Source organism: Pongo pygmaeus, chromosome 1 (assembly GCF_028885625.2).
Source record: "Pongo pygmaeus isolate AG05252 chromosome 1, NHGRI_mPonPyg2-v2.0_pri, whole genome shotgun sequence".
NCBI classification, from domain to species: domain Eukaryota; kingdom Metazoa; phylum Chordata; class Mammalia; order Primates; family Hominidae; genus Pongo; species Pongo pygmaeus.
The window spans coordinates 92,524,851-92,544,095 of record NC_072373.2 but is presented as its reverse complement, the minus strand read 5'-3'; the positions used below and the strand labels follow the sequence as shown (position 1 = coordinate 92,544,095).

Below are 19,245 nucleotides of genomic sequence, written 5' to 3'. Positions count from 1 at the left end.
CATATGTTCATTGTAGCACTATTCACAATAGTAAAGACATGGAATCAACCTAGATGCCCATCAACAGTATACCAGATAAAGAAAATGTGTTACATATACACTAAGGAATACTATGCAGCTATAAAAAAATGAGATTATGTCCTTTGCAGCAACATGGATGGAGCTGGAGACCATTATCCTAAGTGAATTAACACTGGAACAGAAAACCAAATATCATGTGTTCTCACTGATATGTGAGAGCTAAATGTTGAGTACATATGAACACAAAGAAGAGTACAACAGACACTGGGACCTATTTGAGAGTGGAGGGAGGGAAGAGAGTGAGGATTGAAAAGCTACCTATTGGGGCCAGGTGTGGTGGCTCACTCACTCCTGTAATGCCAGCACTTTGCAAGGCCGAGGCGGGTGGATTACTTGAGGCCAGGAGTTCAAGACTAGCCTGGTCAACATGGTGAAATGCTATCTCTTCTAAAAAAAAAAAATACAAAAATTAGCTGGGCGTCATGGCAGGCGCCTGTAATCTCAGCTACCCAGGAGGCTGAGGCAAGAAAATCGCTTGAACCCGGGAGGTGGAGGTTGCAGTGAGCCAAGATTGTTCACTGCAATCCATCCTGGCAGGCAGAGTGAGACTTCATCAATAAGAAAGGAAGAAAGAAAGAAAGAAAGAAAAAGAAAGAAAGAAAGAAAGAAAGGAAGGAAACGAAGGAAGGAAGGAAGGAAGGAATGAAGGAAGGAAGGAGGGAAGGAAGGAAGGAAGGGCTGAAGGAAGGAAGGAGGGAAGGAAGGAAGGGCTGAAGGAAGGAAGGAGGGAAGGAAGGAAGGAAGGAAGGGCTGCCTATTTGGTATCATGCTGATTACCTGGGTGACGAAATTATCTGTACACCAAACCTGCAAGACAACCAATTTACCTATGTAACAAACCTGCACATGTACCTCTTGAACCTAAAATAAACGTTGGAAGTAAAAAATAAAATAAAATACTGGCTTAAATGTTTACTATGTGGAAGAAAATTAATGAGTTCCAAAATTTATTTCACCTGTTGTAGTAGATAAGCGTAAGAAAGCATTTTACAAGAGCTTCAAAGCTATCACATTGAGATTCTGATGTGCCCCATGTTTGTCCTGTATTTGATAGGTTAAAATAAATAACACCTTACTGACATAGGTGAAACTTATGGGAGGACAATAGGTAAAGCCAAGAGGTGCAAGTTAGGTTTGAGGCTTAGTAGTCAGGCAGGTACAGGTTCTGGTCTGCCCTCTACTGGCTGAGTGAGCACAAAAAAAAAAAAAAAAACCACTTAAATTCCCCAAGATTGTTAGATATAGAAAACAGACACTTAGGCTGGGAGTGGTGGCTCACGCCTGTAATCCCATCACTTTGGGAGGCTGAGTCAGGCAGATCGCTTGAGCTCAGGAGTTCGAGACCAGCCTGGGCAACATTGTAAGACCCCATCTTTACCAAAAAATTAGCTGGGTATGGTGACATGGGCCTGTAGTTTCAGCTACTCAGGAGACTGAGGTGGGAGGGTGGTTTGAGCCTGGGAGATCAAGACTGCAGTGAGCCAAGATTGTGCTACTGCACTCCAGCCTCGGCAACAGAGCAAGACCTTGTCTCCCCAAAAAGGCACACTTAAAAATAACTTTTGATAATTACAGATAATATATGTAAACCTGCCATATGTGGTTGACACAATAATTGGGTCATTGGTAATTTTTTTTGACTTGTGAAATATTAATAGGGCTCAGTATGACAAATCACTCTGACTTGTCTAAATTCTTGACAAATTAGAAATAATATGTTACAAAAACATATAGTCATGCTGAAAATGCCAAAAGACACGGCAGCTTAAGGAATATGTTGGTTGTAAAAGGTAGATGCCTTCAAACTTCCAGTAATGGTTAATGAATGCATTTGAACCAATCTTCTACTAAGGACAACTAGAAAAGCTGGGCAAAAGAGTTTTAAAGTCTGTTTATAAACACTGAAGTGGTAATAAGATAGTGAAGAATTGCTGAGAAAAGAGAGCAGAGAGGATCAGGGAGAGTGAGGATAAGCCCACCCAGCATGGTTTTGCCCTTCCCCTGACCATGCCAGAGCACACAGCCTGGGGGCCAGGGAATTACCCAGCCCAGTCCACCACAACAGCACCTAACACTCCTCCAGGGGACCTGAGGTTGGGCTTACCAATTCTGCCACTATCACCACAACTGATACCTGCCCACATGCACCATCCGCAGGTCTGGAGTCTGACCTGCCCAGCCTATCACAGCCACTACCAACACCAGTATCCATTGTTGGGGACTCAGAGGGTGGACCTGCCACTGCCACTGCCATTGCCCAAACCATGCTGGCTGCCCAGGGGCCTGAGAACCCTTTCACCTGCCTGGCCCAGCATAGCCACTTCGGGTATGTGATTAAGTCACTTGGAGGACCAAGAATTGGCACATTTTTGAATACTTTTAGAAAAGTATTCAAATTATTGGGGTCCCAGATGGCAAAGACAGAATGAAAAGGTTAGAAAACCTAATTAATAAAATAATAGATGAAAACTTCCAAAGTCTAGCAAGAGATTTGGACATCCAGACACAAAACCTCTGAGATCCCCAAGCACATACAATGCAAAAAGGTCTTTTCCATGGCACATTATAATAAAACAGTCTAAAGTCAAATACAAAGACAGAATTTTTTAAATGGCAAGGGAAAAGCCTCTAGTCACCTATAAAGAAAAACAAAACAAAACAAAACAAAAAATACACTCCAACCTTCCAGGTCTAGAGAGAATGATATGAAATATTCAAAGTGCTAAAGTAAACAAAGTGCCAGTGAAGGAAACTAAATCCAGCCAAATATCCTTCATAAATAAGGAGAAATAAAATCTTTCCCAGATAAGCAAAAGTTGATGAAGTTCATCACCACTATCCCAGCCCTGTAAGAAATGCTCAAGGGAGTCCTAAACCTGAAAGTGAAAGGACAATACTTACCATCATGAAAATGCATAGGTAAAGCCAGGAGGTGCAACAATGTTAGGTTTGAGGCTTGGTCATCAGGTACTGGCTGAGTAAGCATTGCAAACCACTTAAATTCCCCAAGATTGTTAGATGTAGAAAATACACACTAAGAGAAAAAACAACAAGGAATACACAAAACAACCAGACAACAATTAACAATATGACAGGAAGAAAACTTCACATATCAATAACAACCTTGAATGTAAATTGATTAAATTATTTACTTAAAATATATAGACGGGGTGCTGTGGTTCATGCCTGTAATCCCAGCACTTTGGGAGACCAGGGCATGAGATCATTTGAGGTCAGGAGTTCGAGACTAGCCTGGCCAACATGGTGAAACCCCATCTCTACTAAAAATACAACTAAATTAGCTGGGCATGGTGGCAGGTGCCTGTAATCCCAGCTACTCAGGAGGCTGAGGCAGGAGAATCTCTTGAACCCGAGAGATGGAATTTGCAGGGAGTCGAGAACACACCGTTGTGCTCCAGCCTGGGTGGCAAGAGTGAAAACTCGGTCTCAAAAACAAACAAACAAAGAAAAGATATATCTATAGACTGGCTGAATGGATATTAAAAATGTGACCCAACTCTGTGTTACCTATAAGAAATGTACTTTACCTGTAAAGACATATATAGACTGAAAGTAAAAGGATGGAAAAAGATAGTTCACACAAATAGAAACCAAAAATGAGCAGTAGCTATACTCATATCAGATAAAACAGACTAAGTCAAAAACAGTAGGCTGGGCACGGTGGCTCATGCCTGTAATCCCAGCACTTTGGGAGGCCAAGGCGGGCAGATCAGGAAGTCAAGAGACCGAGAACATCCTGGCCAACATGGTGAAACCCCGTCTCTACTGAAAATACAAAAAATTAGCTGGGCAGGGTGGCAGGCACCTATAATCCCAGCTACTCGGGAGGCTGAGGCAGGAGAATGGCGTGAACTCGGGAGGCTGAACTTGCAGTGAGCCGATATAGTGCCACTGCACTCCAGCCTGGGTGACAGTGCAAGACTCTGTCTCAAAAAAAAAAAAAAAAAAAAAAAAAAGCAAAAAATAGCTGGACGTGGTGGCACGTGCCTGTAGTCCCAGCTACTTGGGAGGCTGAGGCAGGAGAATCACTTGAACCCAGGAGGGGGAGGTTGCAGTGAGCAGAGATTGCGCCACTGCACTCCAGCCTGGCGACAGAGCAAGAATCCGCCTCAAAATAATAAATAAATAAATAACAGTAAAAAAAAAAAAAAAAAAGACAAAAATAAAAGGATCAATCCAGCAAGAGAATATAGAGGATATATATGTACTCAACACTTGAGCACCCAAATTCATAAAGTAAATATTACTTAAATAAAAAATAGAGACAGACTTTGATACAATAATAGTGGGGTAATTCAACACTTCACTCTCAGCATTAGACAGATCATCTGAATAGTAGATCAACAAAGAAACATTGAAATTAAACTGTACTTTAAACCAAATAGCCTTAACAGGCATTTACAGAACATTTTGTTCAACAACTACAGAATTCACATTTTTCTCACTTGTACATGGAACATTCTCCCAAATAGACCATATGTTAGGCCACAAAACAAGTCTCAACAAATTATTAAAATCAAAGTCATATCAAGTATCTTCTCAGACCACAAGGAAATGAAGCTGGAAATCAATACCAAGATAAATTTTGAAAACTGTACAAATAAGTGGAAATTAAACAACATGCTACTAAACAACCATTGGGTCAATGAAGAAATTAAGATGGAAATCAAAAATATTTGAAACAAATGAAAATTGAGACGTAACATACTAAAACCTGTGGGATACAGCAAAAGTAGTGCTAAGAGGAAAGTTTATAGCAATAAACACCTACATCAAAAAAGTAGAAAGAATTCAAATTAGCAATCTAATGAAGCACCTCAAGGAACTAGAAAACCAAGAACAAACTAAGTTAAAAATTAGCGAAAGGAAAGAAATGATAACGGTCAGAGCACAACTAAATTAAATAGAGACTAAAAAAAATACAAGGGATCAATAAAACAAAAGCTGGTCCTTTGAAAAGATAAACAAAATTGATAAACTGCTAGCTAGACTAACCAAGAAAAGAAGACCCAAATAAACATCATCAGAAATGAAAATGCAGACATTACAACTGATATCAAATAACAAAGATCATCAGAGATTATTACAAATAAACAGGAAAATCTACAGGAGATGGATAAATTCCTGGAAACATACAATTTACCAAGATTGAATCAGGCAGAAATAGAAAACCTGAATAAACCAATAATGAGCGGCAAGATTGAACCATTAATAATCAGCTTCCTAACAAAGAAAAGCCGAGGACTGGATGGATTTACTGTCAAATTCTACCAAATGTATAAAGAATTAATACCAATCCTCCTCAAACCATTCCAAAAAAATTGAAAAGAAGGCAATTCTCTCTAACCCATTCTACAAGGATAGAATTACCCTGATACCAAAATCAGACATGAATATAACCAAAAAAGAAAACTACTGGCCAATATCCCTGATGAACATAGACACAAAAATCTTCAACAAAAGACGGGGAGGGGCTCAGGGAGAAAAACCTAACTTCTGAAATTACTTGTTCCATGGAGCATTTGCTGATTCCGGAGAGGACAGCCAAGAAGCTTGTGCTTTTGACGGTGTTGTGGGGTTTGGAGACATAGCAGATTCAAACTCATGGTGTTATACGTGGAAATTTAAAAAATATGGCTTAAAATTCTTTGACAGTTCTCCCATTTAGAGGTGAAGTCTGTGCCCTCTCCACTGATACCTAGGCAAGTTTGAAGCACCAGGACATAATAAAATTGTCATAGAAGTGACACAACATCATACTTTTTGAAATTCATTGATTAAATGTATTGCAGCTTCATTATCACACTTGCTTTTTGGAGCCTGAATCAACATGTTAAAAGTCTGACTACTTTAAGGTCATCATGCTGTGAGGAAATTCAGGCCATGTTGAGAGGCTGCGTATATGTGCTCTAGTTGACTCTCAGCTGAAACTGCAAACTATAGCCAGCATCAACGGCCAGACATGTAAGTGAAGATGGCTTCTTACGGTCTATATCATGGATCCAAGAATTCAAGGAGTCATCGCTCTTTTCATAAAGAAGATGGCTAAAAAGAAATGGATAAATAAAAAGAAAAAAGAGCACATTAAATTGTCTGTGTTCCTGGCCAGGCGCTGTGGCTCACGCCTGTAATCCCAGCCCTTTGGGAGGCCAGGAAGGGCGGATCAAGAGGTCAGGAGATCAAGACCATCTTGACTAACACGGTGAAACCCTGTCTCTACTAAAAATACAAAAAAATTAGCCGGGCGTGGTGGCAGGCGCCTGTAGTCCCAGCTACTGGGGAGGCTGAGGCAGGAGAATTGTGTGAACCCAGGAGGCGGAGCTTGCAGTGAGCCAAGATCGTGCCACTGCACTCCAGCCTGGGCAACAGAGTGAGACGGTGTCTCAAAAAAAAAAAAATTGTTTGTGTTCCTTTAAATCTAGCTCCTTACTACATTTTGCTCCGTTGTACGTAAGCTAATTATATCTATTGAAAATTACTAAATGGCAATTAAGAATTAGACTTTTTAGTTTAAAAGTCAAGCATGGAAAGAATGTGTAAATAATTTAATCTCAAGTGACTATGCACAGGGAACAGTGACATATTGTATAATTAGCAGTATGACCACATTGAGCATTGCACAGAGCCTTGCAGAATTATGAAGCATAAAAAGAAATTATTGGATTTTGGAGGGTTTTCTTTTCTCTCTTCTTTTTTTGTAATTTCAATCTATATCAGTAGTGGAAAGGTCATGGCAAAATATGGAGAATCCAAATAGTAGATACAACCTGATATCTTGTGGAACAAGGCATACAACAGCAAAGCAACATTAGTGAAACCAAGGACACCAAACAGTCCCCAGAGAACTCCGGAGGTCATGAGGTCTCTTCTATAGTCATCAGGTCCTGAGGAAAGACAACAGTGCTTCAGCCCCAGAGGTTAAAGACTTGGCCCCTTCTTATAAATGCTATATAGGGATGGTAAATACAAATTCATGTAAGAGATCATTGAAGTGTAGTCTGTACTCTTCAGGTTAGTGTTGGGAGAAGAGAAGCAACTGGACACTGAGATCACCTTCCCCCTCTTCACACACGGCAGACATCTCCAGGCTGGTGAGACACAGCCATTGTCATCAAACTCTGTATCCAGGTAACACCCACCCACCTGAGATGGAGACTGGCACTGCCTCACTGCACTGGGCCCCCAGGCCGTTGTTGGCCTCACAGGAGTAGTTTCCAGAATGTTCTGCAGTCAAAGAGAGGTTGAAGGAGGCCCCTCCTCCAGAGGGGGCCGAGCTGTTCCCCAGGGTGACATCCTCATGATAAAATTGGTACAGGATTGGGGGAGAGCCTCTCAGGGCCTCACAGTGAAGCTCCAGCAGGTCCCCCACTGCAGCCTGGGCCCCAGGAAACCTGAGGGTGAGGACAGGTCGAGACACTGGAACTGACAGACACAGAGGGGTTATCAGAAAAGATTTGTGATGCTGCAATAGATTCACAAACTCCCATTCTGCAGGCTCAGCAAAGGGCCTGGCCCCATGGCTGTTGCATACTTTCCATTCCCACATTCCCACTAGAACAGTTAGAGATAATTTTCTCAACAATATGTTTAGACGTTTGAGGGGAATATCAGTTCTGGGTGCTGCCTACAGACACGGTCATCTGTTGTTCTCATCTGATTGTTTTCCTGTGCCCATCCAGCCCTCTTCATATTTCTTTTTTTCTTTTGTATCCTATAATTTTTTATTGGGAAATAATTTTAAGATTTCTATAATATTATAGTTGTTCCTGGGAAAACTGATACATAGGAGCATTTCTAAGCATATATTTAGGTATGTTTATTCAGCCCAGTTCAGGACTCTAGGACTGGGTTAGAACGGAAATGACTACTTGGCTACAACACCAGGTAATTTTCCACACCAGTAAATCACCAATAACATGGCTCCAAATGTCTCCCTTTGGGTGCAATTTCGGCAAGCTGGAAACACTCTAATCACTTTGAAGGAGATGACATAAAATGAAGCAGGCTGTTACCACTATGAGCCTTTTAGATCCATGACACTCCCTGGCCCAGAGCCCAAAGGTTTCATGTAATAGATGTTTTATTATCCTATCATAGGATTGCAAGAATGCTTATGCTTCATAATCAATTACAGCCCTCTTTATATTTCCTTCCACAAAAAGAAACAGGTCAGCAGTCTAACCTACAAGGGTAACCCATTTTCAAATTGCTTTTGGTTCTCCACAGCACTAATCCCTGGGGCCTCCTGAAATTTCCTCAGGACTCCTGTGTATCATGACCTTGGTTTGGGAATTTCTGGAAGATATGAATGAGAGTGTCACTCACTTCTCACAGGGATATTCACCACCTTGCTCTGGATAGGCACATGGCCGTTGTCAGCTCTACAGTAATATTTGCCGGCATCACTCTCTTTCACAGCTGGGATCTCCAGCTCTGCTGACAGGGAACGCTGGGTTTTCTTCCCCATACTGGTTCCTGTGGCTTCTCTGTACCAGGAGAATGTGACATTTCCTGTACCCCCAGCCACTGAACAGAGCAGGATCAGTTTTTGTCCTTCAGTCACCTGTCCCCCGGGGGCCCGGATCTCCAAGCTTACGTTAGAGATGGGGATTCCTAGATGGATATAAGATAACAGGTGAGAACTCTAAGGGAAACTCTGGGAACAGGGTTTGACTGATTCCATTCTCTAATGCAAAATGTGGGAATGTGGAGATTGTATAAATAATCCATTATAAGCATTCCTATGGAGGTAGGGAATCTATAACAATTATCCTTCAGGAATGTGGATAAAGACACTTGAATGTCCTAACCCTGGCCAATTTCATGGGTAGTAATATTTAAAGAATTTGTGATGGATCATCCACTCCATGAGACAGGAAACTGTTCAATTTTTTGGATGAGTCACAGACACATTTGCACAGAGTATAGAGGGGCACTGATATCTTCAGTCTTGCAGTGGAAAAGTCATTATTCCTAACAACGGTCCCAATAATAATTCCTCTATCATTCTTAATTTCAAGGTTCAACCAAATACAACTTCTCCTCTGACCACTCTGTTCATTCACATCTGCTTTTCCTGATGCTACATTGCCTTCTAATAAGTCAATTTGTGTTGCAATCTCATCATGTGGAGACATTTGGAGAGCCATTAGACAGCAGGTGGTTTGCCTTTTGAAGTGTCCCACCCACTACTAAATGCCAAGGCATACAGTCAGTGATCAATGAAGGCTTGATCAATGAATATTACTTAACTAACAAACAAAAGAAAGATTATAAGGGGCTTAGTGCATTTCTGATTCTTTTGAAATGGGAAGCCAGGAGCAATCTGGAGGGTATTTCGTTTCGTTTTGTTTTGTTTTGTTTTGAGACGGAGCCTCGCCCTGTTCCTCAGGCTGGAGTGAAGTGGCACGATCTCGGCTCACTGCAAGCTCCACCTCCCAGGTTCACGCCTTTCTCTTGCCTCAGCCTCCCTAGTAGCTGGGACTACAGGCGCCCGCCACCAAGCCCGGCTAATTTTTTGTATTTTTAGTAGAGACGGGGTTTCACCGTGTTAGCCAGGATGGTCTCAATCTCCTGACCTCATGATCTGCCCATCTCAGCCTCCCAAAGTGCTGGGATTACAGGCATGAGCCACCGCGCCCGGCCGCAACCTGGAGGGTTTTTCTAGCTTAATTTTCACTTTCCTCAAGGACAGGAGTTGAACAAAGAAACAAACTAGTAGTCCAAGCTGAAGCTATAGCACTCCTATCTTTTTTCTCCAGGCTTAGCCTCACTGATACTTGCTCTGCACGTGAATCTGGGATTGGAGGCTCTGTTTTCTGATCCTGTAAGTCACCGTTTCTGCCTCGCACCAGTAAGACCCTGTGTCTTCACTCCACATGGCAGAAATCTGGAGCTCCGGAGAGCTGCTCCAGCCTGACCCCAGGACCTGGTTTTCTCTGAAGAAGCAGAACTGGAGTTGAACATCCAGCCTCTGTGGAGAGCGCCGGGTCTCACATTTCAGGCTCACTGGACCGCCTTCGATGGGCTGGAAGGAGCTGGCAGTCAGCACAGGATGTTGAAAGAGCTCTAGAGAGAAGGATCACAATAGTTCGCAAAGCAGTGAGAGCTAAGATTCCTGCTGAAAAGCCTCCGGTAAGAAGCAACCCCAGCAAACAGGACATTCAGAGCTAGACACCTCTCACCCATCATGGCTCCTTTGATGGTCAAACCACAAGCACTCCCGTCTATATTTGGCCCGTGAGCAGCTTTCCCCTACCCAGTACCCACCCTGCCTTGCTGCCGTGGTCTGTTACCCAGCCCATCCCACAGAAGTGAGGGTTTTACCTTGGACTTTTATCTTTACTATATTTGAATTTTTATCCCAGGAAAAGAGTTTTCCTTTGGTACTACAGAAATAGTTACCACTGTCACTTAAAACTGCACTTTGGATAAGGAAATCTGAGACTTTTTTGAAAACAGATAACTCTTTGTTATCCTTGTGGTAAGCCATCTTCTGAATTTTCCAGTTCTGTTCTCCCCGGCATTTCAGAACTATGCTGTCTCCTTCGAAGACAGAAGAGGGCGCCACAAGGGTCAGCGAATCTGCAAGAGAAGGAGGGAAACCGGATTTGCCATTTCTGCAGAGAACCCAGACAGACTCCATTGGCAGTGAGGTGGTCTCAGGCATAGCCTCTACTTCTTTAGACAAGATGGAGGTTCCAATCCATGCCTTAATTACCGAGAGTTTCATCTCATGTTTCCTGAGGGGCTATCTTAGCTTGTGTTGCTATCACAAAATTCCATAAACTGAGTGGCTTATCAATAACAGAGATTTATTTCTCACAATTCTGGAGGTTGAAAGCCTGAAGTCTGGGTGCCAGCATTGTCAGGTTGTGATGACGGCCATCTTCTGGGCTGCAGACTGCCAACTTTTCGCTCTACCGTCACATGGTGGAAAACTAATCAGCTAACTCTCTGGCCTCTTCTTATAAAAGCATTAGTCCTATTCATGAGGGTTCCACCGTCATGACCTTATTACCTCCCAAAGGCCCCACCTACAAATACCATCACACTGGGATTAGGGTTTCAATATATGAATTTGAGGGAGATACATTCAGTCTATTGCAGGGGTGTCAAGGTAAACATGGTTTTTTAATGTTCATGAAGGAGTGTTCTGATAAACGCCTCATCTTCAGCTTTCTCCATCAGTGACACCACACAGGGAAACCATTGTCCTTAGTGGGCACTTTATTTTTTCATCCCCCATGCCTTCATCCAGCCCTCAGAGCTCTATACAGTGTTATAAATTCAGGTCCCATCCCCTCTTCTTGCCTCACCAGATAAAACCATCAAGTGGCGTAGATTATTGGGAATACGCCAGTTACTGGAATAAGATCCAGTATCTTTAATTAACTACTTGAATTCTCTACTTGAATGCCTTCAGAAAATTTTTCTCATCCGTTCAGTGAAGTAGAGATTATTTTTAATCCAAGGCTCAGTTCCTAGAGACTGATCATATAAAGAAAAAAGCTATTGCCAAAGACAAATGTCCTCCCCAGAGGTTGCTTTCCTTAGACTGGTCACAGGTTCTCTAATTTTGACCCCGTCACTTCATTTATTTATGGTACCAGACTATGTTTTGTGTCTATGACATCTTCATGATATTTTATGATTATAGTAGAGAATTCTGACCACAAAGTAAGGAATTAAGTTATATCTCAAATAAAAATCTTTCCTATCACTATTCAATTGTATCATGACTGTCAGATGTGTAGTAGAAGGAAGCAAAAGTCAGTAAAATAAGAGATGTGATGACTCATAAAATACTACTGCAGAGCTACAGCCAAAAAGCCACAGGAAATCTGTGGCATTTGGAAGTATAATTTTTGGCAAAATGTATGGTTTGCTACTGGCTATTTCAGCAGAACCAGAATTACTTGTTGGACATTGGGGAACAATCTGATTATATATATATATAAAATTAGCAGGGCAGAAAAGGTTGGTTGGAGAAACAATTAACTTAATTCAAGACTTGTGGCCTCCTTCACAAATGGATACTAGATCTCATGGAAACTCCACCGTGGGACTCGGAATCAAGCCAACTTTTAAGCCACTGATACAGTCTTCCTCCACAAACAGGAAAGATTCCTGTAGAGAACATCACTGGGGATAGGAGGAGGAGTCATGATTAGAGACACTGTTGAAAAGGGCATGACAGGAAGCCTCACTGGCTCTGGCTGCCGCTGACAAAGTGAGACTTTGAGTTGGTCATTAGGAATTATTCATATCCTCAAACTGCTTGGTAAGAGGCAGACTGCCCCAAGAGCAAGCCAAAGGATGGAGAGCAGTGAGGAGTGGATGATCCTGAGTCCATAACAGCAGACCTGCAAGTGGGAGCAGCAGGGTGAGCCGGCCTGCAGCTCTGAGAGGAATCCGCTGGGGAGAGATGTTAAAGCTCGGAGGCCTGGAAGTGAAGATGCGGCCAGAGAGAGTCATCGTTACCACCAGGAGATACTGATGGATTTCAGTTCTCACAACGTTTAACCTAGTGGTGAAGAGCCAGATCACACTGTTTTGAATCCAAGTCTACTGTTATTAGCTGTGTGATACTGGACAAAGCACTTTACTCTTTGGACCTTGGTTTTGTAACCAAGTATCCTGTTTTTCTAAGAAAAAAAAGAAGTATTTTTACCTTTTTCATGCAATTATAATTTTTACCTTCTCTCCATCACCCACTCCTTGCACTGAAAGCATATCTAGCTGTGTGTTTACTTAAGAGGTTCCAGAGACAGAAACTCAAAGCAAACCAGGTGCCTCTAGAACTCTCTCCCACCAGAAGATTGCCTCAGTTTACAACCTAGTTCTGCCCACACTGGTGCCAGCCAAATCACTTGACAGATGACATCCAAAGCAAGTTTTGTAGACTTGTGCCACCTCGCTCTCTCCTCTGCATGCTGTTCATACCAAGTCCCCCTATAAAAGCCCTTGCCTTCTGCCCCAGAAGTAGAAGTGGTACCCTCAAGGCAGAAGCCTGTACTACTTCCCCTCAGCTAAGTTTTGGAATTAAAAAGTCACTTTCTTTCTACCAGATCTCTCTCTTGTTAATTGGACTTTGCAAGTAGTGAGCAGCTGGACCTGTGTTCAGTTACAGTTTCTCATCTGAGAAATGGAACAACAAAGAACATTTGCCTCTCATCAGGCTGTCTTAAGGATTCTGTGAGAGAAGCACACAATGGTGCTGGCATTTATGGACCACTCAGTGAGCCACGAATCTCACAGTCTTAATGGGGGATGTCTTTGTTGCAGAAGCTAACGATGGCTGAGGAGGAATAAGAGGTCAACATAACTGCGCTTCAAGAGCAACCAAAATAATGGGTTTCAGGTCTGTGAGACGGGGTGGACTTGGGGATACTGAATAAATGAAGGTGACTTGAAGTCAAACCCTCTGAGAGTGATGTCGTACCTATGGGGTAGACATAAGTTGATCCATAGTTTCATATCAGGGAACCCCAAAGAGTCATAATGGGTTTGTGTGACAGTTTGTACCCACTTGCTTCTGGCGTGGCTGTGATGGCTCCAATGCCAACCACCTTGCAGTTTGGAGGCCTCAGCAGAAGTGTGCTGGCTCTACACTGGCTGTCATTGTGGTGCAACCTCAAGAGTTCTAATCTGTGTGCACCATTAGCAGAGTGCAAGGAGTCAGAGGCCCTAGAAGAGGAGGGCAACAAGTCCCAAAGCTGACTTGTTCATCCTCAGGGAGTTCCAAATCCTCCAGCAATTGGCTGAGAGTGGCTCTACCCACAGAGGTGCCCAATAGAATTGTGCTGACCCCCAGAGAGTACAGAGGAGAACTGCAGTGGAGGGACAGTGGTAGGGGGCAGGGAGAAGGGTAAGTTGTGAACAGAGAAGTTCTTAGGTAGAGCAAATAAATAGGAGGACAAAGATTTAACTCAGGGCAAGATGTACAGGACTGAATAATGTTTTTTCACAAGAATTTCAGTGAAAAATATCTTTACCAGAGCAACAGCAAAAACTAAAAGCAAATGGTATTTCTCAGAGCTTTGCAAGGGCAAGGTCCCAGGTGGTGAGTGCAGTGTATGGGTGGGGCTGAAAAGAGGAAATGGGGTAGAAGACTGCATTGAGGCAATGGATGGGGACAGAAAGACCTTTTAAGCTGCTCTGCTGAATAGCATTTTCAAACCTTGCAAGGGATTGTAATTCTCAACAGGCCAGAAACTTTTCCCCAGAGACAAGACTGGGGTTCAGTCTTGGCCAAGTGACTGCCCAGCCTGCATAGCAGGTATATAGCAAAGCCATGATTTCAATTTGGTCTTTCTGGCTATATAAGTCCTGCTCTTTCCAGTACATCATGCTGGACTAAGGTCTCTCTTACTCTTTTTAAAAAGAAAAGATCTCAAACTTCTGAAGAACATCTTAGTTTTCTGAGAAACTCTTGCTAAAGGAAAGGAAAGAGAATGAAGTGGCTGTTGCCCTGTTCTCTGAATGGTTGTAGGTGATTCACTTCAGGGAGCCTGCTGTCTTGGCATGATTCCACTAATGGTCAGAAACCTCCGGAGTATTGATCAAGGTTTCCTCTAATTTCCATCCAGACAGACAGTGGAGTGATGGGTATCACAGGGTGGGACTCCGGGACCTTATGTGGGACAAATGAATGCAAGAGACCAGACTTGCTCCTGAGCAAGTTCCAGGTAGGACCCCTGAATGTCTCCCTGGACATTCCTGTTCCATTCAAGGTGAGAGCGGGATCTGCTTTTCCCACACTGTTCCTTAGAGCCCAAAGAGCCCCTTCCACTTGGTAGCCAGCATTTAATGGGCAAGGGAACAATTCTCCCTTTCTTTAGATTTTGTCTTGGCTCATGTGAAGATTCTGTATATAGAATAAAATATTTTTCCCATTGACTTCCTTCACTGAGCACAGATTTAACTCAGAAAGAGTGAAATAAAAATAGCTTTATTTCACTCTTTATGATTAGAACAGTAATACATGCATTTTTTAAAAATCAAAACTAAATACTAAATCTAGAGCACACGTTGGCAAATTATGGCCTGTGAGCAGGCCAACACTGTTTTGGTAAATAAAATGTTATTGGAACACGGCCATCCTCATTCATTTACATATGGTCTATGGTTGTTTTCCTGCTACCACAGCAATGCCATTGAGTAGTTACGGCACACACCTGAAAAGCTTAGCCTGTTTACTCTCTTGCCTTTTACAGGAAAAGCTTGCTGACTCCTGAGCTAGAGCTAGAGAAGCAATGAGGACACATGTTTATTCTGACCCTGCAGAAGTTTGTAGTTCTGACACATTCCTCTACAAATAACTGTTTTCAGAGCTGTGAAAACATTCAGCATTCAGCCAGACAATAATGAGGCATTACAGTCCCATGGGCAGGAAAACAATTCTCTCCAAATTGTTCTTCTCTTCAATCTGCATGTTACTGCCCTTCTTAAAGCCAGGCTTTTAAAGAAGAGGCAAGCATGTGGGGTCTTGAGAAGGCTAGGTGGTACCTGGTCACCCAGACATGCAAGCGGTGTTGGAAACAGGCTGCGTGACCTCAGAACATGTCAGCCTAGAGGGCAGTAATATTAGGAGATCTTCACAGGCTTTCCAGAGCCACCTCTATAGAATCCTGGGGTAGCTGACTAATATGCCAGAGGCCAAGAACAGTAAAGACAAGGAGGACTCACCTGCCTGTTCAGTGACTGCAGCTGTGAGGAGATCAAAAGCCAGAGATTAGCACACAGCATTTGCCCTCATAATTTATAAATTTATATTACTCTGGTAAATTGCTCAAAAACTTCTTTCCATTTTCCCTTTCTTTTCTATTTCCCCTATCTCTCATTACTAACGATTCAATCTCCCTTGAGCACACATCTAACTGTGATTCATTGTAGTCAAAAGGCAAGTTGCAAACCCAACGCTTGACTAAAGGGATTGTCGAGAATACCCATGTTGGATATTTAGTGACTCTCCTTGATTTCATTTTCCTTCCACCATCCCCACCACTCTATCTCACACTCAGACTTTTCAAGTGGTAGATAGACATGACAACATGATCACAAAGGGCTCATCAGGAAACATACATTGTGAGAGTTCTAAGAAATCAATAAATCAGTCTCTTTCCTATGGCCATATTTCATGTTAGAGCCCTTTTATTCCAATAACAAATATTTATTTAGTGCCTACACAGCATAGAGAAAGGGATCTTATTTACTCTCTCACCCAGGCTGGAGTACAATGGCGTGATCTTGGCTCACCACAACCTCCACCTCCTGGGGTCAAGCAATTCTCCTGCCTCAGCTTCCCAAGTAGCTGGAATTACAGGTGCCCACCACCATGCCTGGCTAATTTTTGTATTTTTAGTAGAGATGAGGTTTCACCATGTTGGCCGGGGTGGTCTCAAACTCCTGACCTCAAGTGATCCACCAGCCTTGGACTTCCAAAGTGCTAGGATTACAGGTATGAGCCACTGCACTCACCCAGGAATCTTATTTTCTAGCAGCAGCTGTCATCTTCCTCATTGTCCACGATTAAACAGAGGAATATTAGCAAAGTGTCTCAATGCATCTGCTGAACCCAAATCTTATAGATAACAATTGAATAATCAGTGTTCATGGAGGAGAAGGGCAGTGCTAAATGCTAATATTATGAACATTTTACTATGAGAACATTATATTACTCAATGAGATCTAAGATATCAAAATAGCAATTCATGACCAGCAAATGGTAAAGTGGTCCACCTTGAACATTAAGCATTGTGCTTAATGCTTAATGGAAGTGCTGCAAATTCACTGTCCTCAGCCTACTTCTTTGCATCTGCCTCTGAAGCCCAAGCTGCAGGCAGGACCTGAGCATCCCCACCAGTCCCTGGGCTGCGATAAAACCTCCGACCATTTGGGAGCAGTGGACCTCATTCGGCTGCCACCTCAATTCTCAGTCAAATTATTGAACTCACCAAAGATGACCAGCAATGACCACAGCAGCATGAGGACCTAATCCAGCTATTTGAAAAGAGATGTACTCTTGGCCACCAACTGGAGCCTCTGAGCAGGTGATGAAATGTGCTTTTCAGAATAGGTTTTGTATAATTAGCAAAAAAGGAAGTAGAATAGTGCCACAATGTTTAACCATTATCTTTGTCCTGGAAGGGCTAAAACAATTATAGCTGATCCTCTCAATGCCAGAGAAATTTTGTGTCTTTACCCTCATGATGATACCTAGCATTTACATATCGGTTGCAATGAGTCAGACACAGTTCTAAGTGCCTCGTGCTTACAGAGTTATTTATTACCTTCAGCAAGTTTCTGAAGTTGGCACTATCCCCTTTCACATGACTGAGGAAATTGAGGTACTAGTAAAGGTAAGTGTCTTAGTCCATTGGGGCTGCTATAAAGAATACCTTAGACTGAGAAATTTATAAACAACATAAATTTATCACTCATAGTTCAAGAGGCTGGGAAGTTTAAGATCAACGCACCAGTAGATTCAGTGTCTGATGAGGGCCTGTTTCTCACAGATGGTGTCCTCTATGTGTCTTCACATGATGGAACAGGCAAACAAGTTCCCTCAAGCCTCTTTTACAAGGAGACTAATCCTTTTCATAAGAGTTCCACCCTCATGACCCCTAAAGGGTCATGTAATAAAAGGTGGGTACCTTTTATTACTATTGCATTGAGGATTAAGTATCAACATAAGAATTTTGCCAGGACACAAACATTCAGACCATAGCAGCCAGTAAAATGACCAAGATAAGCTTAATCAATTTCTAGTAGTAACAGATCTGGGATTCAAACCCAGGCAGCCCAGTTCCACAGTCTGGCTCTTAAACTTTGTGCCCTATTATCTTGACATATTGCTTCTCAAGGTTCTTAAAATAATAAGGCCATTGTTTCAATAGCTCATATTTCTTAAGTAAAATTTTTCTTAGTCATTTGCTGACTTTCTAGAATGAGATTTTACTAAACTTCAAAACACTTGCACTATATTGCTGAAAACATTGCCATCTTTCTAATCTGTAATCACAACATTGCCTATTTCTAATCTGCATTGCTTTTTGTACCCCAGGCTGATCCTAATACAGTTATCTCACACAAAGCAAAGCATGTGTTATGTGAACACCTATTATCAGGCTCACTTTGATTAGATGTAGTCCCGGTGGATGTTGTCTCATAAATGAACCTTATGCAGGATGAAACTCTAAACCAAAAAATCACAGGTGCTTATAAATGAGGGACTGACTGAAAATATTCATAGACTCAATGTTACCTGTTCAGGTACTTAACATTTACCTGAATACTTAACATTGAATTTTTAACAATTGGATACTTAACATTTTATTCTCACTATTATCATAGTTTTACTTTGAGAAATGCTAATATTTATATGTGATGGTCATTAAAGCCTTGCTTATAATAATGTAAAAAGAAAATACTAAAAATATATCACAAGGAGAGATATGTGTTAAAAATAAGTTATGTGTCAAATGCTGTGGAAAACCAAACAGCCATTAAAATAATTCTGTGGAATAGTATTTAATAGCAAGATAAGATGTCTAGGATATATGATTAAGAAAAAAGTGGGCCGGGTGTGGTGGCTCACGCCTGTAATCCCAGCCCTTTGGGAGGCTGAGGCGGGCAGATCATGAGGTCAGGAGATCGAGACCATCCTGGCTAACACGGTGAAACCCTGTCTCTACTAAAAATACAAAAAATTAGCCAGGCGTGGTGGCAGGCGCCTGTAGTCCCAACTACTCAGGAGGCTGAGGCAGGAGAATGGTGCAAACCCGGAAGGCAGAGCTTGCAGTGAGCCAAGATCCTGCCACTGCACTCCAGCCTGGGTGACAGAGCGAGACTCCGTCTCAAAAAAAAAAAAAAAAAAAAAGAAAAGAAAAAAGTGGCTGCAGAGTGCACTTTATCTGCTGCACATCATCCCCTGCTCTCCAATAAAAAGTGTCTGAGACGATTAGCACCACAGAGTTACTGTAATTATATCCAAAAAATCTAATTAAAGCTGATTTTTATTTTCCTCATTTTGCTTATCTGTGCATTCTAATATTCTTACAATAAACATATGCTATTTATGTACTTTTTAAAGATTCATTAAAAGAAACTAGGTTTTATGGCCTCTCTCATCTTAAAGTG

At 42.1% G+C, this 19,245-nt stretch overlaps 1 protein-coding gene across 4 annotated transcripts in view; it reads right to left on the bottom strand.

Annotated features, from left to right (window-relative positions):
* LOC129032757 (Fc receptor-like protein 2) overlaps positions 1-17,150 on the bottom strand; it is a 33,448-nt gene extending 16,298 nt beyond the window's left edge. For 2 of the 4 annotated variants that reach the window (XM_054480562.1, XM_054480556.1), the window contains exons 1-7: positions 17,061-17,150; positions 15,793-15,813; positions 10,429-10,686; positions 9,886-10,170; positions 8,428-8,715; positions 7,246-7,524; positions 6,870-6,986 (exon numbers count right to left, since the gene is read on the bottom strand). In XM_054480562.1, coding sequence (XP_054336537.1) covers positions 6,870-6,986; positions 7,246-7,524; positions 8,428-8,715; positions 9,886-10,170; positions 10,429-10,686; positions 15,793-15,813; positions 17,061-17,091 — 1,279 coding nt within the window. In that variant the 5' untranslated portion in view covers positions 17,092-17,150. The remainder of the gene's footprint in view (positions 1-6,869; positions 6,987-7,245; positions 7,525-8,427; positions 8,716-9,885; positions 10,171-10,428; positions 10,687-15,792; positions 15,814-17,060) is intronic. The other 2 variants (XR_010123405.1, XM_054480560.1) reach the window with 2 other exon arrangements.
* Positions 17,151-19,245: the final 2,095 nt, after the last annotated feature.